This window comes from Lepisosteus platostomus, chromosome 26 (assembly GCF_059453375.1).
Source record: "Lepisosteus platostomus isolate fLepPlt1 chromosome 26, fLepPlt1.hap1, whole genome shotgun sequence".
Taxonomy (NCBI): domain Eukaryota; kingdom Metazoa; phylum Chordata; class Actinopteri; order Semionotiformes; family Lepisosteidae; genus Lepisosteus; species Lepisosteus platostomus.
Genome location: NC_142636.1, coordinates 5,545,542 through 5,566,705, shown reverse-complemented (window position 1 = coordinate 5,566,705; position 21,164 = coordinate 5,545,542). Strand labels below are relative to the sequence as shown.

General features: G+C 48.3%; 2 protein-coding genes across 10 annotated transcripts in view; one reads left to right on the top strand and one right to left on the bottom strand.

Moving 5' to 3' along the window:
* Positions 1-1,196: 1,196 nt before the first annotated feature.
* On the bottom strand, positions 1,197-11,361 carry LOC148639792 (uncharacterized). Of its 8 annotated transcripts, none has more exons than XM_088621086.1 (20): positions 11,012-11,361; positions 10,508-10,605; positions 9,416-9,558; positions 8,931-9,065; positions 8,556-8,718; positions 8,233-8,331; positions 7,942-8,069; positions 7,492-7,638; positions 6,990-7,082; positions 6,552-6,674; positions 6,315-6,440; positions 5,836-5,958; positions 5,333-5,481; positions 5,058-5,178; positions 4,217-4,405; positions 3,825-3,974; positions 3,499-3,570; positions 3,011-3,175; positions 2,509-2,574; positions 1,197-1,423 (listed from the first exon to the last, which is right to left on the bottom strand). In XM_088621086.1, exons 2-19 carry the CDS (start codon positions 10,596-10,598, stop codon positions 2,524-2,526), a joined length of 2,268 nt encoding a protein of 755 aa, XP_088477212.1. In that variant the 5' UTR covers positions 10,599-10,605; positions 11,012-11,361; the 3' UTR covers positions 1,197-1,423; positions 2,509-2,523. The 8 variants fall into 8 exon arrangements, with proteins under 8 accessions (XP_088477212.1, XP_088477211.1, XP_088477216.1 ...); XM_088621085.1 differs by having other exon boundaries at positions 3,079-3,175; XM_088621087.1 differs by lacking the exon at positions 1,197-1,423 and adding an exon at positions 1,452-1,626.
* Positions 11,362-16,374: 5,013 nt separating this feature from the next.
* LOC148639790 (uncharacterized) overlaps positions 16,375-21,164 on the top strand; it is a 30,694-nt gene continuing 25,904 nt past the window's right edge. The window contains exons 1-6 of one of the 2 annotated variants that reach the window (XM_088621093.1): positions 16,375-17,671; positions 17,969-18,076; positions 19,470-19,522; positions 19,722-19,841; positions 20,307-20,429; positions 20,661-20,740. In XM_088621093.1, the coding sequence (XP_088477219.1) occupies positions 19,502-19,522; positions 19,722-19,841; positions 20,307-20,429; positions 20,661-20,678 (282 nt within the window). In that variant the 5' untranslated portion in view covers positions 16,375-17,671; positions 17,969-18,076; positions 19,470-19,501 and the 3' untranslated portion in view covers positions 20,679-20,740. Of the gene's footprint in view, positions 17,672-17,968; positions 18,077-19,469; positions 19,523-19,721; positions 19,842-20,258; positions 20,430-20,660; positions 20,741-21,164 lie in introns of both variants that reach the window. The other variant, XM_088621092.1, reaches the window with a different exon arrangement.

Genomic DNA, 21,164 nt, shown 5'->3' with positions numbered 1-21,164 from the left:
ATGAAAGACGCAAGGAAGTCCTGCACTTCATGAACAGAGGCGACAATTCATTTCTCCTGAGATCTGCACTCTGTACATAGTCTTCTAGTGAATACAAACCACCCACAAGTTAAGAGGCTTGAACTCCTTCCTGCTCAGAGTCATGTTCACACAGTAATAACTCGATCTGCCCAGGAGAAACAACACTAGAACAATCCGATCTGTGTGACCGAGCCTCAGCACGTCCCTGCCTAGTCCAGTAAACAGCTATGACTCTTGAATCCGCAGTGGAAAAAGAAGCTCAGAAGGTGAGATTTTTTCTTCGCATCGTACTTGAGCTCTTTAAGTCAGTAAAATTGGAACGCGCTCCTGACTGCCGAATGTTACGTCACAATCCTGCTGCCACTACGTGACACATGCGCATAATCAGTGATTACAATCAGCAATATTATTAATTGATTGAAAGTTATTATACAACTTAGTATTCTTCCTGCTCTCCCCACAAGCAAATGGTTCTCTTATTTCCAGTGTCAGTTGGAAAGTGTGTGAAGACACAGAGCAGCGCTTCTTCTTTATGACATGACCTCAGACATGCGTCTCCCCACGATCACTTCAGAGTGCGGCTTCCTCCCACTTTCCACAGACCTGCTGCTTTGTCTTTCACGCTACACCATCACCGTGGCTTTTCCTGATCATAAAAATCTCCAACCAAACCAAACCAAGACAATTCATGTTCATTTGCTGCACCGATTGTATGAAAGAATGATCTAGATTTGCAACAGACAGATCTGTCTGCTATACTGTGCATTATAATGTTCCTGCTTCATTCCCTCACACACAGACCTCGTGCTCTCAACAATCTGTAAAAGCACATCACACTTTCAGAGCAGCTCGACTCCCAGCATACTGCAGCAGGGCCGCGGTGTGAGAAATCCCTGTGGGCCAGGAGAGCCAGAGACCTGCCGCTGTGCCGCAGGAGGTCAGCGGACTGATGGGTGGACAGACTCGCCGGTTTGGGCTGAAGCTGAATCACCTGAGCTCTCCTGCGCCCCTCTGTCTCTCTCCTGCACTTCACTGCTCTGTATTCTGTACTTCTGTGTGAAACAGCTTGTTTCCAGCTTCTCCTGTCTGAACACTTGCAGACTGAAGACAGAAAAGCGCTTCATACACTTCAGTGTTGGTTCAGCACCATTCATACATTCTGGAATGAAACCAGCTTCTGTACACGTTGTGTAATTTATTTAAACACAAAGTTGTGTGTGGAGGAGAGAGAGAGGTGTGCTGTCTGGTCCAGAATAAGCTGGGACGCCCAGGTGTCTCTGCAGTGGCTGGGGAGGGGCGCCCCGACTCCAGAGTGCTACTCAGGGTCAGGTGAAGAGCCCCATGGCTTCAGTAGCCCTCTCCCGCACCTGCGGCTCTGGGTCCTGCAGCAGGACCCTCAGGGCTGCGGGAGGAAAGAGACGAGGATGTTACTCGGGGTCCTGCAGTCCTGCTCAGCTCCTGACACACAGCTGCAGTGCTGATCCAGCTCTTGCCCAGCAGGTGTGAGTTAGGAGACACTGTGCAGAGCAGCAGGTCTGGACCTCATGCAGTGGGGTTAAAGAAGGAGTGTGAGATCCTTTCTGTGTGACATCTGTGTTCTCTTCACTGTCAGAAGGAACAGTAGTCAAAAATGTCAAACTATGAAGCTGGAAGAAACAGCCACACTGTAATTCACAGACCGCACAAGTCTCTAAAAAGAATAAAATAAAGCAGAGCTACTACAGATGTGCAATTCCACAAAAACCTGCTAAACAGGCCAACTATACATTTTTCATCTCCATGCTCTGAACTTCTCAAAACTTTGTACACTGGGTATCTATGGTGTGAGAGGCTACAGCCAGAATTTCTGGTTAAACAGACTCTAAACTACTAAATACTAAATACTAAGCCACTGAAGCTAAGCAGGTGTGAGCCTGGCCAGTAACTGGATGGGAGACCTCCTGGGAAAAACTAAGGTTGCTGCTGGAAGAGGTGTTAGTGGGGCCAGCAGGGGGCGCTCACCCTGCGGTCCATGTAGGTCCTAATGCCCCAGTATAGTGACGGGGACACTATACTGTAAACAAGTGCCGTCCTTAAGATGAGACGTCAAACCAAGGTCCTGACTCTCTGTGGTCATAAAAAAAACAGGGTGTTTCTTGAAAAGAGTAGGGGTGTAACCCCAGCGCCCTGGCCAAATTTCCCATTGGCCCTTACCAATCGTGGCCTCCTAATAATCCCCATCTATGAATTGGCTTTATCACCCTGCTCTCCTCCCCACTGATAGCTGATGTGTGGTGAGCGTTCTGGCGCACTATGGCTGCCGTCGCATCATCCAGGTGGGGCTGCACATTGGTGGTGGTGGAGGGGATCCCCATTACCTGTAAAGCGCTTTCAGTGGAGTGTCCAGAAAAGTGCTATATAAGTGTAAGCAATTATTATTATTAATTATTATATACTGTACAAGAACAACTGGTCAACATACTGGACACAAAACACAAGCATCGTTACCTCGCTGAGCTCTTCTCAGAGCGAAACAAGAGCAGAGTCTCCTCTGCAGCTGCTGCACTTGGAGGCCTGAAACACAGAGGGGTTGAACAGCAGAGCTCCTGCACACACAGCACCACACAGGATACTGCACCAGCGCACACTGCCAACACTCTGAATGGAGAGCAGCTCATGGAAATGTGTTTCCTGGTGACATTGGTAAGTCTGATTAACCTGCCTCATTACTGACAGAAAAATGCAATTCAAACACTACACAGACGAGGCTGAAAGTGGTGCCCGGTGTCCTGCTGCCGAAATGAGACTACTGTAGCTAGACATACTAGAGCCTTCTTACTAGAGGCCTTTTACTAGTGTGACATATCAGAGCCTGAGTCCTTTGAGAAAACCCCAGTGATCAAACACCTTCAGACTCAAACCTGTTTCAAGGGAAACCTACAGAGTAGCGTTTTAATGCTTGAATTCCCATCCCGGCAATACCCTCATCACTAACCACAGCACAACTCACTTTTACCAGTGGAGCATCATCTCTACACTGAGCCTCAATCACTCTTCTCATTGTCACTGAGCTCTTACCAATGAAGATGGCAGCACTTTCCCGAACCCAGGCCCTTCTGCTCTGTGCACCCTGGAGTGCAAGCCTCTGGACCAGGCTGAACTGCCCACTCGTTATCTGGACACAGGGAATATTGCAGGGCAGTGTGAGACAGCACGCTACTACTGTACAGGAGCCCCCATGTGAGAGACAGCCCTCCATTACACATAAACACCTCTAATCCATCTAATGAGAGTGTATGAACTCATCAGCACTACTGTGATTATAATCTGGATATAAACTGCTACTCACTGTAATTAGTGCTCAGTGTAAGCCTGGTTTAGCACAAATATATTTCCTAAATCTGACACAAGTCTTCGTGTGTTTGTGTCCCAAAAGCAGGGTGTGCTCCCCTCTCTCACCCGCAGCCCAGAAGCCAGCCCCAGGAGAACCTCACTCACCAGGATCCTGCACATCTCCTTCATGGACAGCACACATTCCAGGGTGAAGTGCTGTAGGACTGTCCAGCAGGCCTGGGGAAATCCACATTGTCAAAACCAGTTTATCTTGAAACAGAGCCCAAATTAAACAGAAACTACACAAATGTCACAAAATAGAAGCCAGCCCTGAAACCCTTTGACACATCCTTGATAGTAACCCTCTGAATGTTTAGATTTACAGGCTACAAGTTCACTGGATAGGTGACAAGTATCAATATCAAAGAAGGACGTGAGAAACCCATAGTCCCACAGGCTCAGCCCAGCCAGCGGCAGCTCTGTGTCTATACCTGGATGACCTCTGGGCTGGGGTCAGTCAGGTTCAGCAGCACGCTGACCAGGGAGCTGTGGACCTCTTTGTTGAGCCGGGCTTTCTCAGAGCCCAGCCTGACCAGCTGCCCCAGCAGAACCACTGTGACTCTGCGGACCTCCGGGCTCTCCTGTAACACAGACACAGGACAAGAGGGAAACTTTACACACAGACACGCACAAACTGTCACCACTTATTTCTCCTCTCAGGGCTGGAGTCTGAGCCCACTGTCACTGTAGCTCAGTAGCTCAAAGAACAAACACTGTAATCATGGATATCCAATTGATTACAATTACAGACGTTATATTTAAATTTAATAGACAAAAACAAATGACACAATATTTGAATAAATAACATCCTTAAAAAACTTACACTTTCCAAGCAGGGCCTGGCTCTACAGTACACAAAGGGCACCAGTGCTTTGGCTTGACTCTTGTCCGCGATGGACAGGACAGTGATCAAGCCCAGTAGAGCCCGCAGAACAACTGGCTCAGCTGGGGTCTCCTGCTCTGTCAGGGCTGAGCTCTGAGCTGCCAGCTGCTCCTCTGTGTGTCTGTGGATCTGAAGACAGGAGGACACCGGTCGGCCTTCATTCCCAGTACTGCTGGGACAAGGGTTACACTGAGGGAGGGTCATGCTGGTCGCTGCTGGTCAGCAGAAGGGACAGCTAAAATTGACGTGCTAGCCAGTCCACCACACCTGACTCAGGTGGTTCAAGCTACACAAGCCCTTGGTCTGGCAGCGCTCAGGAACTCGGCCAAAAGTCTCAAGCTTCTCCCTGTCTTCCGACTTTGCTCCTCGGATACTGGCCCCTAGCTTCACCCTGCCTTTGTTGTCTAGATTACCCTCTTGTGCTTGTGTGCTGTGTCTGTCTGTTTACAGACTGTGCTTATTACCATCAGCTCTGAGTTTGGAGTTTGCTGTGTGCTGAGCCTCTGTGTTCACCCAGCTTTGATCTGGCCTGTTCTGGACGTGGCTTTGGGCTGCTGGTCTGCACCACGCTTTTCTGTGCTCACCAGCCTGTCCCTGTGCTGCAAACAGGGAGCTGTTTGTTCACACAGCCGCTTGCCTGTTTGCTGGTGTCTCTCTGCCTGCTCTTGGGCAGCGACATATTACAGGGAGACAGTACCTCCGTGCTGTAGCTGTCAGCTGTCTGACTATCTGTCCTCTGCTCAGTTAGAAACACCAGCAGATTGGCTCTATAGTCACTTACATCCAGTTCTGGATCATCCACCTTCATCTCCCTCATCAGGCCGAGATGATCAGCCAGGTCCTTCACGGTCTCCGAGACCACCTGGCTGGTACTGAGGACCTGCCACACCTCCGAGAGTGAGCTGTAAAATACACCCCCAGCTGTCAGTGCAGGGCTCTGCATTCAAACTCATTCTCAGAGCTAAAATACACAAACACTGACGCCACAACACAGTGCTGTTGTTGTGATGCTTTTATCATTGCAAAGAGCTTCTCACTGTTAGAATTGTGCTCTACCTCTCAGAGGGAGAAATGAGGGTCACTAGGGACTGGATGGTCTGTCTGAGGTCCTGTGCAGCCAGATATAATATCCCCTCCCTCAAACTCTCTTCCAAGCTGTCATCCAGAGTGTAACTACTGCCGAAGAATTGTAGCAGGTCAAGAGCCTACAGGGAACAAGAACAGCAGGTCAATCTCAGACAGATCACATGAGCTCTGTTACACTGACTGTTGAAGTTGTCCACTACTGCCCCTTTGTTGCAGTTCTCAGTGCTGTCTTCAGAGACAGGACACAGGATCATGTCACTAGGTGTGAACAAAGGAGTCATTTTTCTGAATACTTCTGGAGCAGTGTTTCCAAAAAGCTAAAAACACAACTGTATTGATCAATAGCAAAACAGTTTCCGTCCAATCACTTCTCACAAACTATCTGTTCTCCGATTCACAGTGACAGGATACAGCTTGTCCAGACCATCCGTGTAGGAAAACAGCAGACAGGCGGCTTCGTCAGACACACTGACCATCATTGTCGCCAGGAGCTTGGCCTTGGCAGGGAAGCTGGGAGCTCCGGAGGGACTGGCGCTGCGCACTGCCTGTGCCATCATGCCCACACTACGGCACAGGCTCAGTCTGACACTGGGCTCCTGCAGGGGGACACACAGCAGCTCACTCACTGACAGCCCAGACGCCACCTCACCTCCACCAGCCCTGGACTCTGATGGACACTCACAGCCTGGACAGCCTTGGACACTGTATCCCTGTGTCCTCCTCCCCATAACAATCCCATCAGGTTCAAGTATAATTAACTTCTACCCAGACAGTGCAGGAAAGTAGCAGAACAAATAAGGAAGAACTGATTCCTGAGAGTTGTTACGAATACCTCCCTGCGTTAGAGATGCACATTACAGAATGTAGCAGTGGTTGAATACACTCTTCAGACAGGAGCTGTGAGGTTCACTCTGTCAGGTCTCTTGTTCTTAAAGGAGGACATGTTGCCTACCTTACTGGTGACATGGTGTCTCAGTCTCTCCATAAAGTCAGTGTCCATTCTCTGCAGTAGATCCTCTGCAGGTGCTTTAAGTGCAACGTGCCCATAGCACAGAATCAGGGCACAGGTGAAATCACTCTGCAGTAACAAGCATGACAATCCAGATCAAGGTGCTGAAACTTGTAGGTAGAAGCTGACATTAAGAGCAGCTTCTGTTTGTCTGTCAGGACTCTGATGCAGTACACCTACCCTAGAGCCCTGCTCATTGCAGGGGAAGGCTGGGTCAGTCAGCTGGGTCTCCAGTCTCTTCAGCACAGACAGCACCACATCCAGGTGCACACTGGCACACAGCCCCATCAGCACTGCCAGATCCTGGGACACCAGACAGGCATCAGAGCACTCTTACAACACCCTCAAGGGCATCATGCACACTCTCTCATGGACTGCTGTTCTAATGCCATGATAAAATGAGCCGAGTCATCAATATCTTTCAACTGAATGAATAAGGGCTTCAGCAGTCAGATACACGGCACTTCTGTGTTGCCATGAGCTGTGGAGAGGGGTAGATCACAGCACTGAGCTGCTGTCATTGATGAGGCTCCTGAGGGCTTCACCCCTCAGACAGACACTCTTACTGACTACTGTAACGTCTCTCTGTGCAGGTGAGCGGGCTGCTGTCCCCATTACCTGGGCGTGGACCATGGTCAGCAGCTGCTCCAGCTGGGATTCCAGCACTGGTCTGGCCTTCGGCACTGCTGCCCCCACAAGCACACTCAGACTCTGAAAGAAGAGCACGTTGGAGTCAATCTGGAGAGGCACTGCTGCTTCCTCAAGAGGCCTCACTCTCTCAGTGTATGCAATAACACGTTAGCATTAGGATTTTGGTAGTTTGATCACACACAAAAATCTGACAGAGCAGGATAACGCCTCCCCTGGACTCTACCCCTGGCAGATCCATCTTGTTCACACCCTTCCACAATCACATGGGGCACCACAGACCATAATCCTCTTCTGCACTGGGCCTCACCAGCACATCACTGGAGCTTGTGGACAAAGGGACACTGGGAAAGTGCTACTAGTGATTGTTTCGATCTACAATTTAAGGAATCAAAATCCATTTTCTAAAAGAAACGGACCTCGCAATCCACAACCTGTACACCTAAAGGCCCATCGTCGGTCACAGCCCTACCTTGTTGATTCTGGAGTAGCTGATGTCCAGCTCAGCTGCATACAGAGGCTGGAAGGCCTGTAAAACTGCTGGCAGCTCACTCTGAAACTTCTCCTCAGGGAGCAGGCAGCACATAGCTGCCAGGGCCAAGACAATGGCCTCCGTCACCTTCAGACAAAACACAAACACCATCATCCTCAAGGAAAGGATTCAGTCACAGGAAAGCAAACTTGTCTAAAACCACAGACAGTTAGAACAGCTTTGAGCAATGAATAAAACCTGCTTCATAAGTGCACCCTATTCAACTTTGCTTACTGTGATCTGAACCCTGGACCCTGATACCCTTCCCTAATACCTGCATGGACACATCTTTTCTTGGCATTCAAGTCCATTCTTTCCTCCAGAACATCTGAGAATTCAGGATGATTAATAAGATGTCAAATAACCTACACTGGATTAAAGATCCCATACCTTTGGCTCAGAAGATGGCAGCCATCTGTGCACTATATCAAAACTTATGATGACCTGGCTTGAACAGTCCTGAACACACTGCCCGGGACCCTGGAATTTTGCCCAGCTCTCATACAGGCCTTCCAATGCTGACAACACAAGAGAGGAACAGCCTGCTACACTCCTCAGATACATCAAAGCAGTCCTGTAGTTCAGTGGGAAGCGGTCTGAACAGGCCTTGTCAGTGGATTGCCAGTGGAACCAAGCATTGATAACAACTGTCCCCCTAAATGAGACAGCTTGCACACTTACCAAAAGCCATCATTGCCTTCATTTTATCAGTCACAGCAAGGGGAAGAACAGGCACCAGCAGGTCCAGAAGTCTCACTATATCCCTTGCTATGTCACGACCTTCAAAGAAAACACATTTCACACTAGGTAGGGACCAAGGCTCATGATAACACTAGAGACTCAGAAGCGGCATGAGTAACAAACACTGAGCCTTCATAATAAGCTCATGTATCAGGGCTTGAATGGACAGATATGACCAGTATCATGAAGTCTGAAATACAGCACAGTACAAAATCTGGAATATATCTGTGCAGATCACACCCCATTAGCAGCACAGAACTTACTGCAGTTGCGGGAGATATCTCCTACAGCATTCAGCAGCGTGTGGTGAGGGAGCACTCCGGGCTGGAAGAAGGACAGCACCATATCCATGGTACTGTCGTAGTGGTCTCTCACCACACAAACGACAATGTTGCTGGCTGGCTGTTGCCAGTCAGGCAGCCATTTCTGAAACAACAGTAAAAAGAGATCAGAGCGTCTTGGGAGTCGATAGTATTGGAGTTGAAGCTGCAGCTTGGATCAAGCCAATGAGCACACAAGTTAACATACAATGATTTGCTTCCATTAGATGCATCATGTGTGCTACAGGCAAGGAAACACACCACAGCACTACAGCAAGACAACAGTTCGATAGGCAGGAATAAAAGGGGTTTACATACCGGTGACATCGTCATCTCATTCAAGGCCATCGAGACGGTGCTCTTGGCCAAGGACTCATCCAGATGCTGCGCAGATGTTTTGCGCAGCAGCTTCTCCACTGCCTGGAGGACAGCAGAGCGATGGGCAGTTGTCACCTAGAGCAGGGAAGAACCAAAGCCAGGGGTGAGACTGCTGCTCTCATCACAGCACCAAGAGTGTCTGTTCAAAGGCTTCTCCTTCAGGGCCAGTCAGCCTGGCCAACGGGCACTGAGGGTGAAACAGCAGAACCACCCCAGCTCACCACACGAGGGAGTGGAAACACACAGAGAAACCCCAGGCTTCCACTCAAGCACATCTGTCAAGATGACAACACGTTAGGGCTTATCTTCTGACTTCTAGTTGTAAGAAACAGCAGAGACAGTATCTTGGAGCACACTGGGCTCCTGATTAGAGTGCGTTTGCAACGAGTATGTCAGGAGGTGTGTAGGGAGCTCCTTCATGTTACCTGGGGGCTCTCGAGGAATCCCAGGATGACTGGCAGTGTCCCCTTGGTGTTCCTCTGCAGGAGGGAGAGCAGCTCTTCTATCGGGAGCTTCCCAGATTCCTCATCAGAGCTGCTCATTCCCTCCAGAACAGCCAGGACCTCATCTACAGCAGACACACAGACAGGGGAAACACTGGTGTCGCCGCAGCACAGACTTCTAGGGAGAAAACTCTAAAACTGACCTGTTGTCTGAGGGACCTATAACCCTACTGACACGTAAGTCTGAGAATTAGAAAGATGAAAATGATTTTTGATCCACAGCCTGTAAAAGCTGGGACTCTTTCACCCCGGACAGTTTTCCAGTAGAGAGGAATACAGATCTGCTCTAAGGGCAGGAGGCTTCAGAGTGCAGGGTTTTGTTTTCATGGCCCTGAATAACAGCTGCAGCCACTGGGACTTCTGAACCCTGAAGAGCCCACAAAGAGAGCTGCTCTCTGGGTCACATCAGTCCTGTTAGCAGCTGCTCCTCCGCAAACAGAGGATCTCAGTGTTGAAGAAGAATCAGGCAGCAGCTCTGCTCTCAGGTGGAGAACCTCCTTCTGCTGCTCTAAGGGGATTAGAGCCTCTAATTCACCTTCTCTCACACCCAGTCAAAAGGACTTGGACAGATCTTCATCAATATACATTTGCTTTTCCCAAAGTTACAATTAAATGTAAATGAAAGAATAATTGCAGTACATCACTCAGACACAGCTCATTTCATAAGCACTGTGAGTTACTCGTTTTCAACACCTTCAATAGTTTCATACCTTACATGGATGTTAGTCTTCTTAAACATACTCTCATACTAAATTATTTTATTTTATATCTTATTATTTTAGCTTAAATCTTCTGTTTATTTTTGCTCAAATCATCATTAGTTGAAAAGATGAAGAGACTGCTGTTGCTTTCCCTGCCTCGAGCTGAGGAGACCTGCAGGGTGACAGCGAAGAGCCCCTCAGGTCAGTCAGAGCTGAGCCCAGGGATGGAGTCCCAGTGGAAAGGGAAGCCAGGAGTCAGTGTGTGGGGGGACTGGCTTCAGGGGGCACTGGTCTAGATCCAGCTGTGTCATACCTGGCCCGGGGCACTGGCAGCCTGTGCGCTGCACACAGGAGGAGAGCCACTTCACCCTGCTGGGCTCACAGCTGCACTCCTTCGGGCTCATCTTGGACCTGTCAGTCAGCCAGTAGAACAGCACAGTGAAGCAGGGAGCTGGGCGGCGCTTCTCACACACTGGGAGTCAAGGTACTGCTGACAGGCCAGTGCAGCCCCACTAGACACCACAGAACTCTCTCTAACCAGCTGGTCCTACTGGAATACAACCCAACAGGCTGAAGGGCAGACACGGGATATTGAGAACACAAGCAAATTCTTCACATCAGTGAAAGCAGAGACAGGAAAAGAAGCAGCAATTAATTCCTGTTCAGATCAGCACTCTGGACATTAATAAAACTCCAGCAGGTTAAGAGCTTTTAACCCCCTCTCACTGAACACCGTGTTAACACAATAACCGCTCGATCTGCCCAGGAGAAACAAGAACAATCGGATCCGCGATACGGAGCCTCGGCAGGTCCCTACCTCGTCCGTAAACCACCAGGATCTTCAGTGAAAAGACAGAGAATATTGACAAGCCGTGTCGAGCTGAAGTGTTTTCTTCGCTACGAGCATCAGCGCTGAGCGACTCAGCAGCACCGGAGCGCTTTCCCGGACCGCAATTGTTGCGTCACAATCCCGATGTGTCGACGTCACGCTCACGTTTAATAAGTCATTATAATCACTATATTTAATTATACAATTACAATTTTATATGCTTTCTGATTTTTCCCAACTCTACCAACAGAAGCACTAATTGTCTGATTTCCAAAGTGTCAGCCGGAAAGTTTCAGAAAACACGGAGCGGAGCGTCTTGCTCACGATATGACGTCAGACACCCCTTACTCCCTCCATCCAGACTCGCCTCTCCCTCCTCTCTCACACGACTCGCTCATCAGGGCTTCTACTGTCACTCCAGTCTCCTGCCAGACCTCTCCCAGACACAGCCTGCTCATTAGTCCTCCTGTGACCCAGACTCGCCCTGCAGATCTGCTCTCCGGCTCCTCCTCATGGTCACTCCGCTCGCTCACGCACAGACCTTGTGCTCTAAACAGTCCGCAACGACACATCTGGTCTTGAAGCAGCTCGTCTTGCAGCGCCCTGCAGCAGCGCCACGGTGTGTGAAGCCCTGCGGCCGGGAGCAGCAGAGACCCGTCGCTGGGCCGCAGGAGGTCCGAGACTGACGGTCCTGCAGACCCGCTGGTTCTCATAGCGGCGGAGCGGGGCTGCAGGTCTGCCCTCGGCTCTTCTCCGCAGTGACAGGAGGCAGAGAGAGCCGCGCCTCAGGAGCCCCACACGCCTCCACAGGGATCAGCCGCAGGGAGACGATCGCTCCTCCGACACACAGCCGCTCACAAATAACGGCTGCGCTCCTCTCGCGCCCTCAGCGGAGCGGGCAGCCGCGAGCCGGAGCCGGAGGAGGCGGAGACGCCGAGCGCGCGGACCTGCGACTCAGCCAATCAGAAGCCGCTATCAGCAGGGGGCGGGGCCTGAATGAAGAACATGAATACAGTAGGAATACTTTATATTATTAATATAATAATAAGACAGATGGATATGAAAACAGTTGTCAGATACACCATGAGCTGGAGCCATTTCTGTGTGAAACAGCTTGTTTCCTGTCTTCATGACAACTTGTCCACGACATTCTGGATGAAATGAAAAAGAACTGAAGTTGAATCGGTTTTTTCCTCATTCGACTGAAACCCAAATGGCTGGAGGTTTAACAGCAGGATATGCAACATGTGTTTCTTCCAAGTGGTCATTTTCCTTCTGCTTCTAAAACCAACTAAACTCTGAGAATTTTTATTTTAAGTACATTCATTTCACCAGAAGAGTAGTATCAAAAAGCAGCTGCACATAAAATAAGCACTTCTGTCAGAACTCGTCAGTTTCATCTACTGCTGAACAGGCAAAGTAAGCTTTCCTGCAGGCAGTCACTTTCAAGATTCAAGATGTTTTATTGGCCATATACAACAAGTGTGTTGGAATGCCTACTCGTTCAGCTGTACCCAGTAACAGTGGAGGAAAAAGAAATAACAAACAGACATGGACAATACATTTAGACAATAGACATTATAACACACCCAAGACAGGACATAGTGCAAACAGTGCAGTACCTTAAAGTGCAGGTGCTAATTTGAGCTGTTTATGATGCGGACTGCCCTGGGGAAGAAATTGTTTTTGAATCTATTGGTCAGTGTTCTGACACTGCGATACCTCCTACCAGAAACCAGATCGTGGCCAGTTTAGGTCCCAGTTTCTGTGAGACACCCCCAGACTGTCCTGATTTGAGTCTCCTGTGGGACGGGTGGTGACTCGAGTTTGGCACCAGAGCAGCTGTGTGCTGGGCTGATTCCTTACCTTGGCCTCAGTCTGGCTCAAAGCCCTCAAGCCCAGAACAGACACACTGACGGTCACACGCAGCTGGAGAACCGCAAACACTATCAGACCGATATCCAGTCCCTGCAAAAGCATCTGGAGACAAAGCGAAGGAGACCGTGAGTGAAGCTGAGGCCAGCCTCACACTGTGAGCTGCAGGTGAGGCTCTCCAGGCCTGCTTCTGGTGAGCCCTGTTGTAGCTCAGCCCCAGTCCTGCTCCTGGATACCCAGGGCGTCGGTGAGGTTTCCAGGGGTCTTCGAAGCAGCAGCTCCTGAAGAGCTGGAAGAAGCTGTAAAACTGGTCCAATTAAGTCAATAATGAGCTAATTGAGGTCACTGAAAGTCCAGCTGGACTGAAATCCTGCAGACACACAGGACTGGGGACCCTGGTCACAGGTTTTCATTCCTGCTGAGCTCTTAGTGTATCGATGGAGCCGTTTGCTGAGCTGATCAGCTGAGACTCCAAGTTAGCTCTTCGATCGAACATCTACAGCCCTTTAAGCACCTGAAAAGGGGAGTAAAACACCAAACGGAAGAACAAAGACAGACAGAGAGAAGCAGCGAAAGGGAGGTGGATTTTGTCCTGATCAGTTTTGGGGACCAGATTCTGGCTGACAAACTTGATCGTTTGTTATATCAATGTTGTAAGAGAGCTTGCAGTTCCGTTATTTTAGGAAACTCTGATTATGGAAACATCTGTCCATTTTCACTTCATCCAAATTAGGGTCACAGGGAGCTTGAACCTGTCCCAGCAAGCAAGACGCTTGTCAGGATACACCCTGGACAGGACACTAGTCCACTGCAGGGCAGACTCACACAAACACAAACACAGACACGCACACTGGTGGTAGATTTCAGGAGGAACAAGGTCAAACCTACTCCTGTCTACATCCATGGGAGTGGCGTGGAGATGGTGGACTCGTACAAGTACCTGGGACGATAGACCGGAATGGTCTAAAAACATCCAGGCCCTCTATAAGAAGGGCCAGAGCCGACTTTACTTCTTGAGGAGGCTCAGGTCCTTCAATGTACCGTTTTTTGTGCAATATATGCCAGGTACCCGTGCAATACATTTATATTAATATCTATATTTACATCTATAATTATATTCATATATGTGTTCATATATGTTTTATATGATTTGTCTGGGTCCTGTTCTGTTCTAGTTTGTTCTTTGTGTGTCCGCACTGTGAGTAACTCTTTTAGTGCACCTTCACTGTACTGATTGTATTGTACGTATTGTATTATTATTATTGTATCATTCGTTACACTGTGGCTGTGTAAAGCTGCTGTTGCACTGCAATTTCCCTCATGGGATCAATAAAGTATCTATCAATCACACGCTCAAACACACTCACAGACACACACACAAACACACTCACAGACACACACAAACACAGACACGGACACACACACACTCAAACACACACTCACAGACACGCACACGCTCAAACACACAATCACAGACACACACACTCTCACACACACACTCACAGACACACAGAGACACGCACACACTCAAACATGTCACAGAGAATATTCCCAGAAGCCAGTTACCCTACCTGTACATTTTAGGACTGTGGGGGGGTGGGGGGTGGGAATAGAGCACCTTGAGGAAACCCACACAAACACCGGGAGAACATGCAAACTCCACACAGACCACAGCTCCAGAGTTGAACCCAGGGCCCCAGCACTATGAGGCAACAAAGCTGTATTTAATTTAAAATCATTTCAGCATTTTGAACAGTAAAGGTGAATATACATCCACACCCACGCACACAGTACTCACTTGTATCTGTATCCAGGGAGCTGTGCTGCAGACAGTATTTACAGTCTTTCCTCACAGCTAACGAGACATGAGACACATTAATGTTTAGTGCACATGCAAGAAACAGATTCATGTCAATGATGGGCTCTTGAAACATCAATCTGAGCTATCTGGGATCAGATTTAGTGACAATCCAATGTGTTTTATACAACCAAACTGACCTAATCATTGAATTAACAGCTCAAATTCCAGGGCTGTTTGACAGGGGTCCGAGAGAGGAAACACTCCGGTGGAGAAGCTGTCCTCACCTCCAGATATAATGAACATCCTCAGCCGAGACATCAAGCTGAGACACTGGCTGTGTGGGTGTGGAAACTCTCACTGGCACCGATCGCAAGGGTGGGCGCGTTCCCCTTGGTGCCCCTGTTTGGCTGCTGTGTGTCTCTCAGGCTGGTCTCCAGTCCCTGGTGGCAGCACTGGGCCCCACCCTTCCTGTGAAGCGCTTGCTGAAAATGTGAGGCAGCTGAAAAGAGCTCTTCCCATTCACACGATTCTTATCATTTGTGCACCAATAACACACAGAGGGACAGGAGCTGTGCTGCACCAGATTCTTCCAGGAGGAAAACACTCAGCCAAGGTATTGTACCGGTCAGAGGGACTGAACTGCTCGTCCTGCTAGTTCCATCATTCTCACCAGGATCTACTCCTGGGGACTGCTCACCCACACGCTGCCTGACACTGTTCCACTGGGGCTGGGGGTCCTAACAATGTCAATGTAGTTTACAGGCATGTTCTTGCAGGTGAGAACCCCTCCATCACCTCATGCATCAGGTCCATCTTAAGCAAGACATCCCAGTGATTCTCTCAACGTTAGTGTGCCAGTCCAGATTTAAGAGACGAGTGCCTGAGGTTCAATCTGGAGCTCATACAGGACTGTGCCAGGATTTACTGATCTGAGTAGATCTCACAGATGTCGATTTACTGATCTGGCCTCACTTGTGAGTTTCGTCTCAGTGCTGTAGGGGTTCAGGCAAAGACCTTCAAGCTTGTGGAGGTGGAACGTCTGTTCCAGTGTGGGCTGACCATGAAAGACCTGCTTTGATATGACTGGAGACATAAGACTTCAAAACAGATTTCTAGATGAAGTGAAAAACAACTGAGCCGCCCTGCAGTGAATGGAACCTTTCTGAGCTGCTGTACATATCAGAAAGCACTCTGGATCCTTCTGGATTCTCTCAGAGGTTGACAGCTCAGGGGCTTCATTTTGTGTTGAATGCTGTTGAAGAAAAGTTTAGAAATTGTAGAAGAAATGTCTTCACACAGGTTAGGTGTGGTCAAGCAGAGTCCTTTATTCATGTGCATGGGGAGAATATAACCATACAGATCTGAGAGCAGCCTCTCATACAGATCTGTGAGTAACCTCTCCACCGAGATGATAAATGCAATGAGTTTTATCCAGCAGATTCACACAGGAAAGCGCATTCTAAGTTTCCATATTAGGAGTTGTTTTATCTCTACAAACATTCACATTCTTCTTAAGGAGCAATTTTACCTTATATACAGACAAAAGGAAGTATATAAATAAAAGGTGTGAAATGAGCTAGACATTCTGCTATTGTAGCATCAATATCAAAAAGAAAAAAATATGGCATTTTTCAAAACCAATTAGTCACTATCTTTTAAACTTTAGAAAAGGTAAATGCTAAAATTCTTCCTCAATGCAGAGTTAGCCTTCTCCACAGCCTTCTCATAATGACCTGATTCTATACCTGATTTCAAATCACAGGTATTGATTGCACACGGGGTAATAAACTGCCTACCATTTATTTTAATTATGGTGCTCGTTTTCCAATAAAACCAAAAAAACAATAAATGAACAAAACATCTGATTCAGCATAATCATGTCCGATTTAACAAAGTTTATGAAGTGTTAAAATCAATAGAGATGAGGCAAGAAGATTTCAAATAGGATCCTGAACAGTGCTCCCAGGAGAAACAAATACAACTCAAATCTCCCTGAATGGGACAAGCCTTTCACTACAAACATGAATTGCCGGCGTGTTAAAACTGGAAAGGAAGATACAGGAGTCTCTCAAGAAACTGTCCCAGTACATGGAAATGTTATTGTTGGAGTGTGGAACAAGCTGCCCAACAGTGGCGTCTTTCAGGAAACAGCTGGACATGACTCACCAGTCAGGACAGGAGTGAGTTCTTTACACAAAGTATTGTAGGAGTGTGGGACAAGCTACCCAGCCATGTTACTGAAACCTCTTTTAAGGAAAGGAAGGATGCTGAACTGAGGTGTATCTGACAAGCATTTTCACTGGCGCCTGTGTTATTACTGTGTGAATAATTAATCTAAAATATTCCTACTGTACTATTGTTCATAATTCAGGCCCCGCCCCCTGCTGATCGCGGCTTCTGATTGGCTGAGTCGCAGGTCCGCGCGCTCGGCGTCTCCGCCCCTCCGGCTCCGGCTCGCGGCTGCCCGCTCCGCTGAGGGCGCGAGAGGAGCGCAGCCGTTATTTGTGAGCGGCTGTGTGTCGGAGGAGCGATCGTCTCCCTGCGGCTGATCCCTGTGGAGGCGTGTGGGGCTCCTGAGGCGCGGCTCTCTCTGCCTCCTGTCACTGCGGAGAAGAGCCGAGGGCAGACCTGCAGCCCCGCTCCGCGACGGGTCTCTGCTGCTCCCGGCCGCAGGTATTTCCAGCAGCAGTGTGTCAGTCTCACACACTGACAGCGAAGCTCTCAAGAGAGGTTTTGCCTTCAGACTCAGCGAGTCCGGGTTGCAGCGGCGATGGGCTTCAGTTCCCGCAAAGCACTCTGGGAGAGTTTGCTCCGGCCCGCGGCAGTGACGTCACGGAGGAAGGAGCGTTCCGGCGTGTCTGCTCCTGAGAGGGTGTGCTGGCTCTCCTGAAGCGTGTGGAGTGGGGATTGATAACACACACAGTGAGCAGGAGGGGGTATAGACAGGGAAAGTGATCTTCTTCCTCTCCTAGGTAATGTCATATCATTCAGATGCAGTAACAGCTGTCTTGTGCTTCCTCTCCTGAACTTTCCACACACAAAGTGGGAACTTTAACACACAAGTCTTTTTCATCGGTAGCCTTTTCTAGTTCAGTGTTTCCCATTTAGGATTTATATTTTGTCTTTACAAAGCACAGAAATGTGCTGCAGCGAGAGAGAATCGTTGTCAGTCCTGATAGCTGTGCAGTAATTTCAGCTGCCAAGAGTGGTGTGTGGGTGTGTTTGCTCATTCTGCTGTGGACCTGATTGCCTTCCCTGTGTGTCTGCAGCTGCTCTCCAACACACTGAGCGCAGTGGCGGATGAGGTGTGGGCCTGTAGGCTCACTCAGGACACAGTCAGAGTGCTCTGCCCTCTCAGCTCCACCTCTGAGGAGAAGGTGAGTCTCACAGAAGGCTGAGCTACATGAGAATCTGGGACTTTTACTCACTAAAAGTCTTATTCCTCACCTAGTGTTGTGACGTAGTGACATAGCAGGTGTGTCTGTAATGGGCTGTGTATTAGATGTTGTAAGGTGTGTGTCTGTTCAGGCTAGGTTCATACGTGTGTGCTGTTGTGTTGATGTGAGCTGTGAGCAGTGTTTGATTGTGCAGTAGAGGGGAGAGCCCCTTCAGGGTTCTGTGCTCTGTGCTCTGCTTCAGTGTGTCGTCTCCACAGCTAGGGATGCTCCCATCAGGCTGTTGAGGGCTGATTTCCTGTCATTAGAATCGGACGCTTTTTTCTGTTAAAATCATTACAATAAGCCCTGTACACGCCTCATGTCCCATGGCTAAGTGTTACCCTGGTTATTTTTTCCAATTAAAATAAACTAGACCACCGGTATAATTTGTTTATTTTTATTAACACAGTGATATGTAGTGGGCTTATTGTTAAATAAAATAAAACTCCTGACTAAAAGAAATAAAATAATCACTTAAAATAAAATAAAAACTTTTTACTCATCAACCATGCACACAAAACCTTTAAAAATATTACATATACATTTGGCACATATATAGCAAAAAAAACAGCTAAAATAAAATTAAAGGCTTGTCTTAATCACAATCCACAATTTTAATAAAATAAAATAAATAAAATGTTCAATAGGATGTTTAACAAGCCGACTATGACCAAAAGAAAACAAGTCAGAATAATTTGTCTCTTTAGCTACTGAGCCTCTTGTTTACTAATCATCGAGGGCAGATTCTTGTTTATGAATAGGAGCAGCTGTGCGTGTGTTGAAGACAATATGTTCCTCTTCTCATGCAAAATGTGAGCTGGTGTACTGAATAGACGCTCGCTGTCCACACTCGTACAAGGAGCACCAAGGCAGACCTGAGCTGCTTCTGCCAAGGCAGGGAAACGGCTTGGATTGCTCTTCCAGAAAGCCATTGGCTCTGCGCTTCTTGGGATGAGTTGCTGACTGAGGTGGAGATTAATCTCTGATGCTGTTGAGTCATTCCTGTCCCGACCATCGGTTTTATCTTCATTCAGAATCTCCTCATACGTCGCCTGCAGAGATCCTGCCCGTAGTTCTTTCGGCTGTCTTGCTATGCCTACTGTAAGGCTCCAGTGTGTTAAGTGTTGCCGTTATTGATGGCTGAGCGAGAGTCGGTTTGCGAGTCGCTGCAGCTCTTGGACTTGCTAATTGTTCACACTCTGCGTATTCTTTTTGGTGTTGAGTTCTCAAATCTCTGATGAGGTTCATGGTGTTGAACGTTCTAGCCAGGATCCCCCACGAGTGACTTCTTTTGCACATGTATTGCAAACTGCAAATTTTTCGTCTTTTGTAGAAGTGTGGAAAAACTGCCAGACCAGGGAGGACATGTTGCTACTGTATGTTCAGGTAATGTCGGAAATGTAGTCATTGCAAAATTGGTTTTTGATACCACTGATCGAGTTATTTTGTGTGAAAATTGGCTGATATCGATCGGCGGCCGATCGATCGGAGCATCCCTATCCACGGCTAACATGTCCTCTCAGTGCAGCTGTACAGAGCAGCCTCCTGAGCTCAGTGCTCACTGTCCTCTTCTCCGGTGTCACAGGCCTTCCTGTACCAGTGTGTCGGTGCGGCTGCCCAGCACCTCTCTCAGCAGGAGACTGTGAAACAAGCGCTTCAGGACAGTGTGAAAGAAGCAGGGTTTGAGAATCCTGTGCAGAGAGAGGTGAGGTGATCTGTTCCCACTCCTCACACAGACTCAGGGCTTCTACTGCTGTTGACGACAGCCATGAAAACTGTAATATCAGCGTATCCTTTCTACATGACTTAATGGACAGACGGGGAGCATCTGGAGCAGTAAACTGGAGCACCTGGAGGAAACCCAGGGAAAACACGCAAACTCCACACAGCAATCAACCCAGGACTGGAGCTAAAACTAGTTTTACTGGTCATTTGACCACCAGAGAGGAAGGAAATTTAAAGATCTCAGTTATGGTTTTATGTTTTAATTTGTTATTAAGAACAGAAGAGCTCATAATGTGAGCCTCACAACTGCTTTCTGCAGACTTGACTAACCTGCTGGTACATTCTGTAAGGTGTGTGCAGCCAGGATTTATTTCAGTGAGTTTTTCACTCCTTGCAGGGCCTACCTGGGCTGTCAGTGAGTGAGCTGCTGTGTGTCCCCCTGCAGGAGCCCAGTGTCAGACTGAGCCTGTGCCGCAGTGTGGGCATGATGGCACAGGCAGTGCGCAGCGCCAGTCCCTCCGGAGCTCCCAGCTTCCCTGCCAAGGCCGAGCTCCTGGCGACAATGATGGTCAGTGTGTCTGACGCAGCCGCCTGTCTGCTGTTTTCCCACACGGATGCTCTGACAGTCCTTACTGTCAGTAGAAATCAGAGGGGAGAGAGGTGCCCTCGCTCTCTTCCTCGCTGCAGCTGCACACAGTCTCTGGACTCTCAGCTGTGCCTGTAGATGAGCACAGGCCCTGTCCTGGTGTCTTTTGATGGAGGGAAGTGGGGTTTACATTTCTCTCCCATCTCTTCACAGGCGTTTGTTAAAAAGTAGCCCAGTGATGCCCTGAGCCGAGCTGTCTGTCTGCAGGCCCTGCGCGCCTGTTCCACACTGAGGTACTGTTTCCTGATGAAACTGCCTTCACTGCTTCCATTTCTTCACAATTACATTTTTAAGTGTGTTTGAGGCAGATGGGCATTATGTTTGATAAGATAGATAGATAAGACTTTATTGATCCTGAATGGAATTTGATGTGTTACAGCAGACCAAGAGAAGCAAAACAAAAACAGACATTAGGTGGACGAGAAATTAGTTATAAATAAATATAAAATAAATAAAAATAAATACATAAGTGTGTGCAAAATATGATTATAGTCACTGTAAAAACAATAAAATATGTGCAAAATGTGCATAGGTATATACAGATTGAGTGTCCAAAAAGTACAATGGAGCAACATGCTGTCCATAGACGAGCAAATGAAGGGCTAACAGTCCTAGCCTAGGGCAGCGTTATACACCCTGACAGATGCCGAGAGGAAA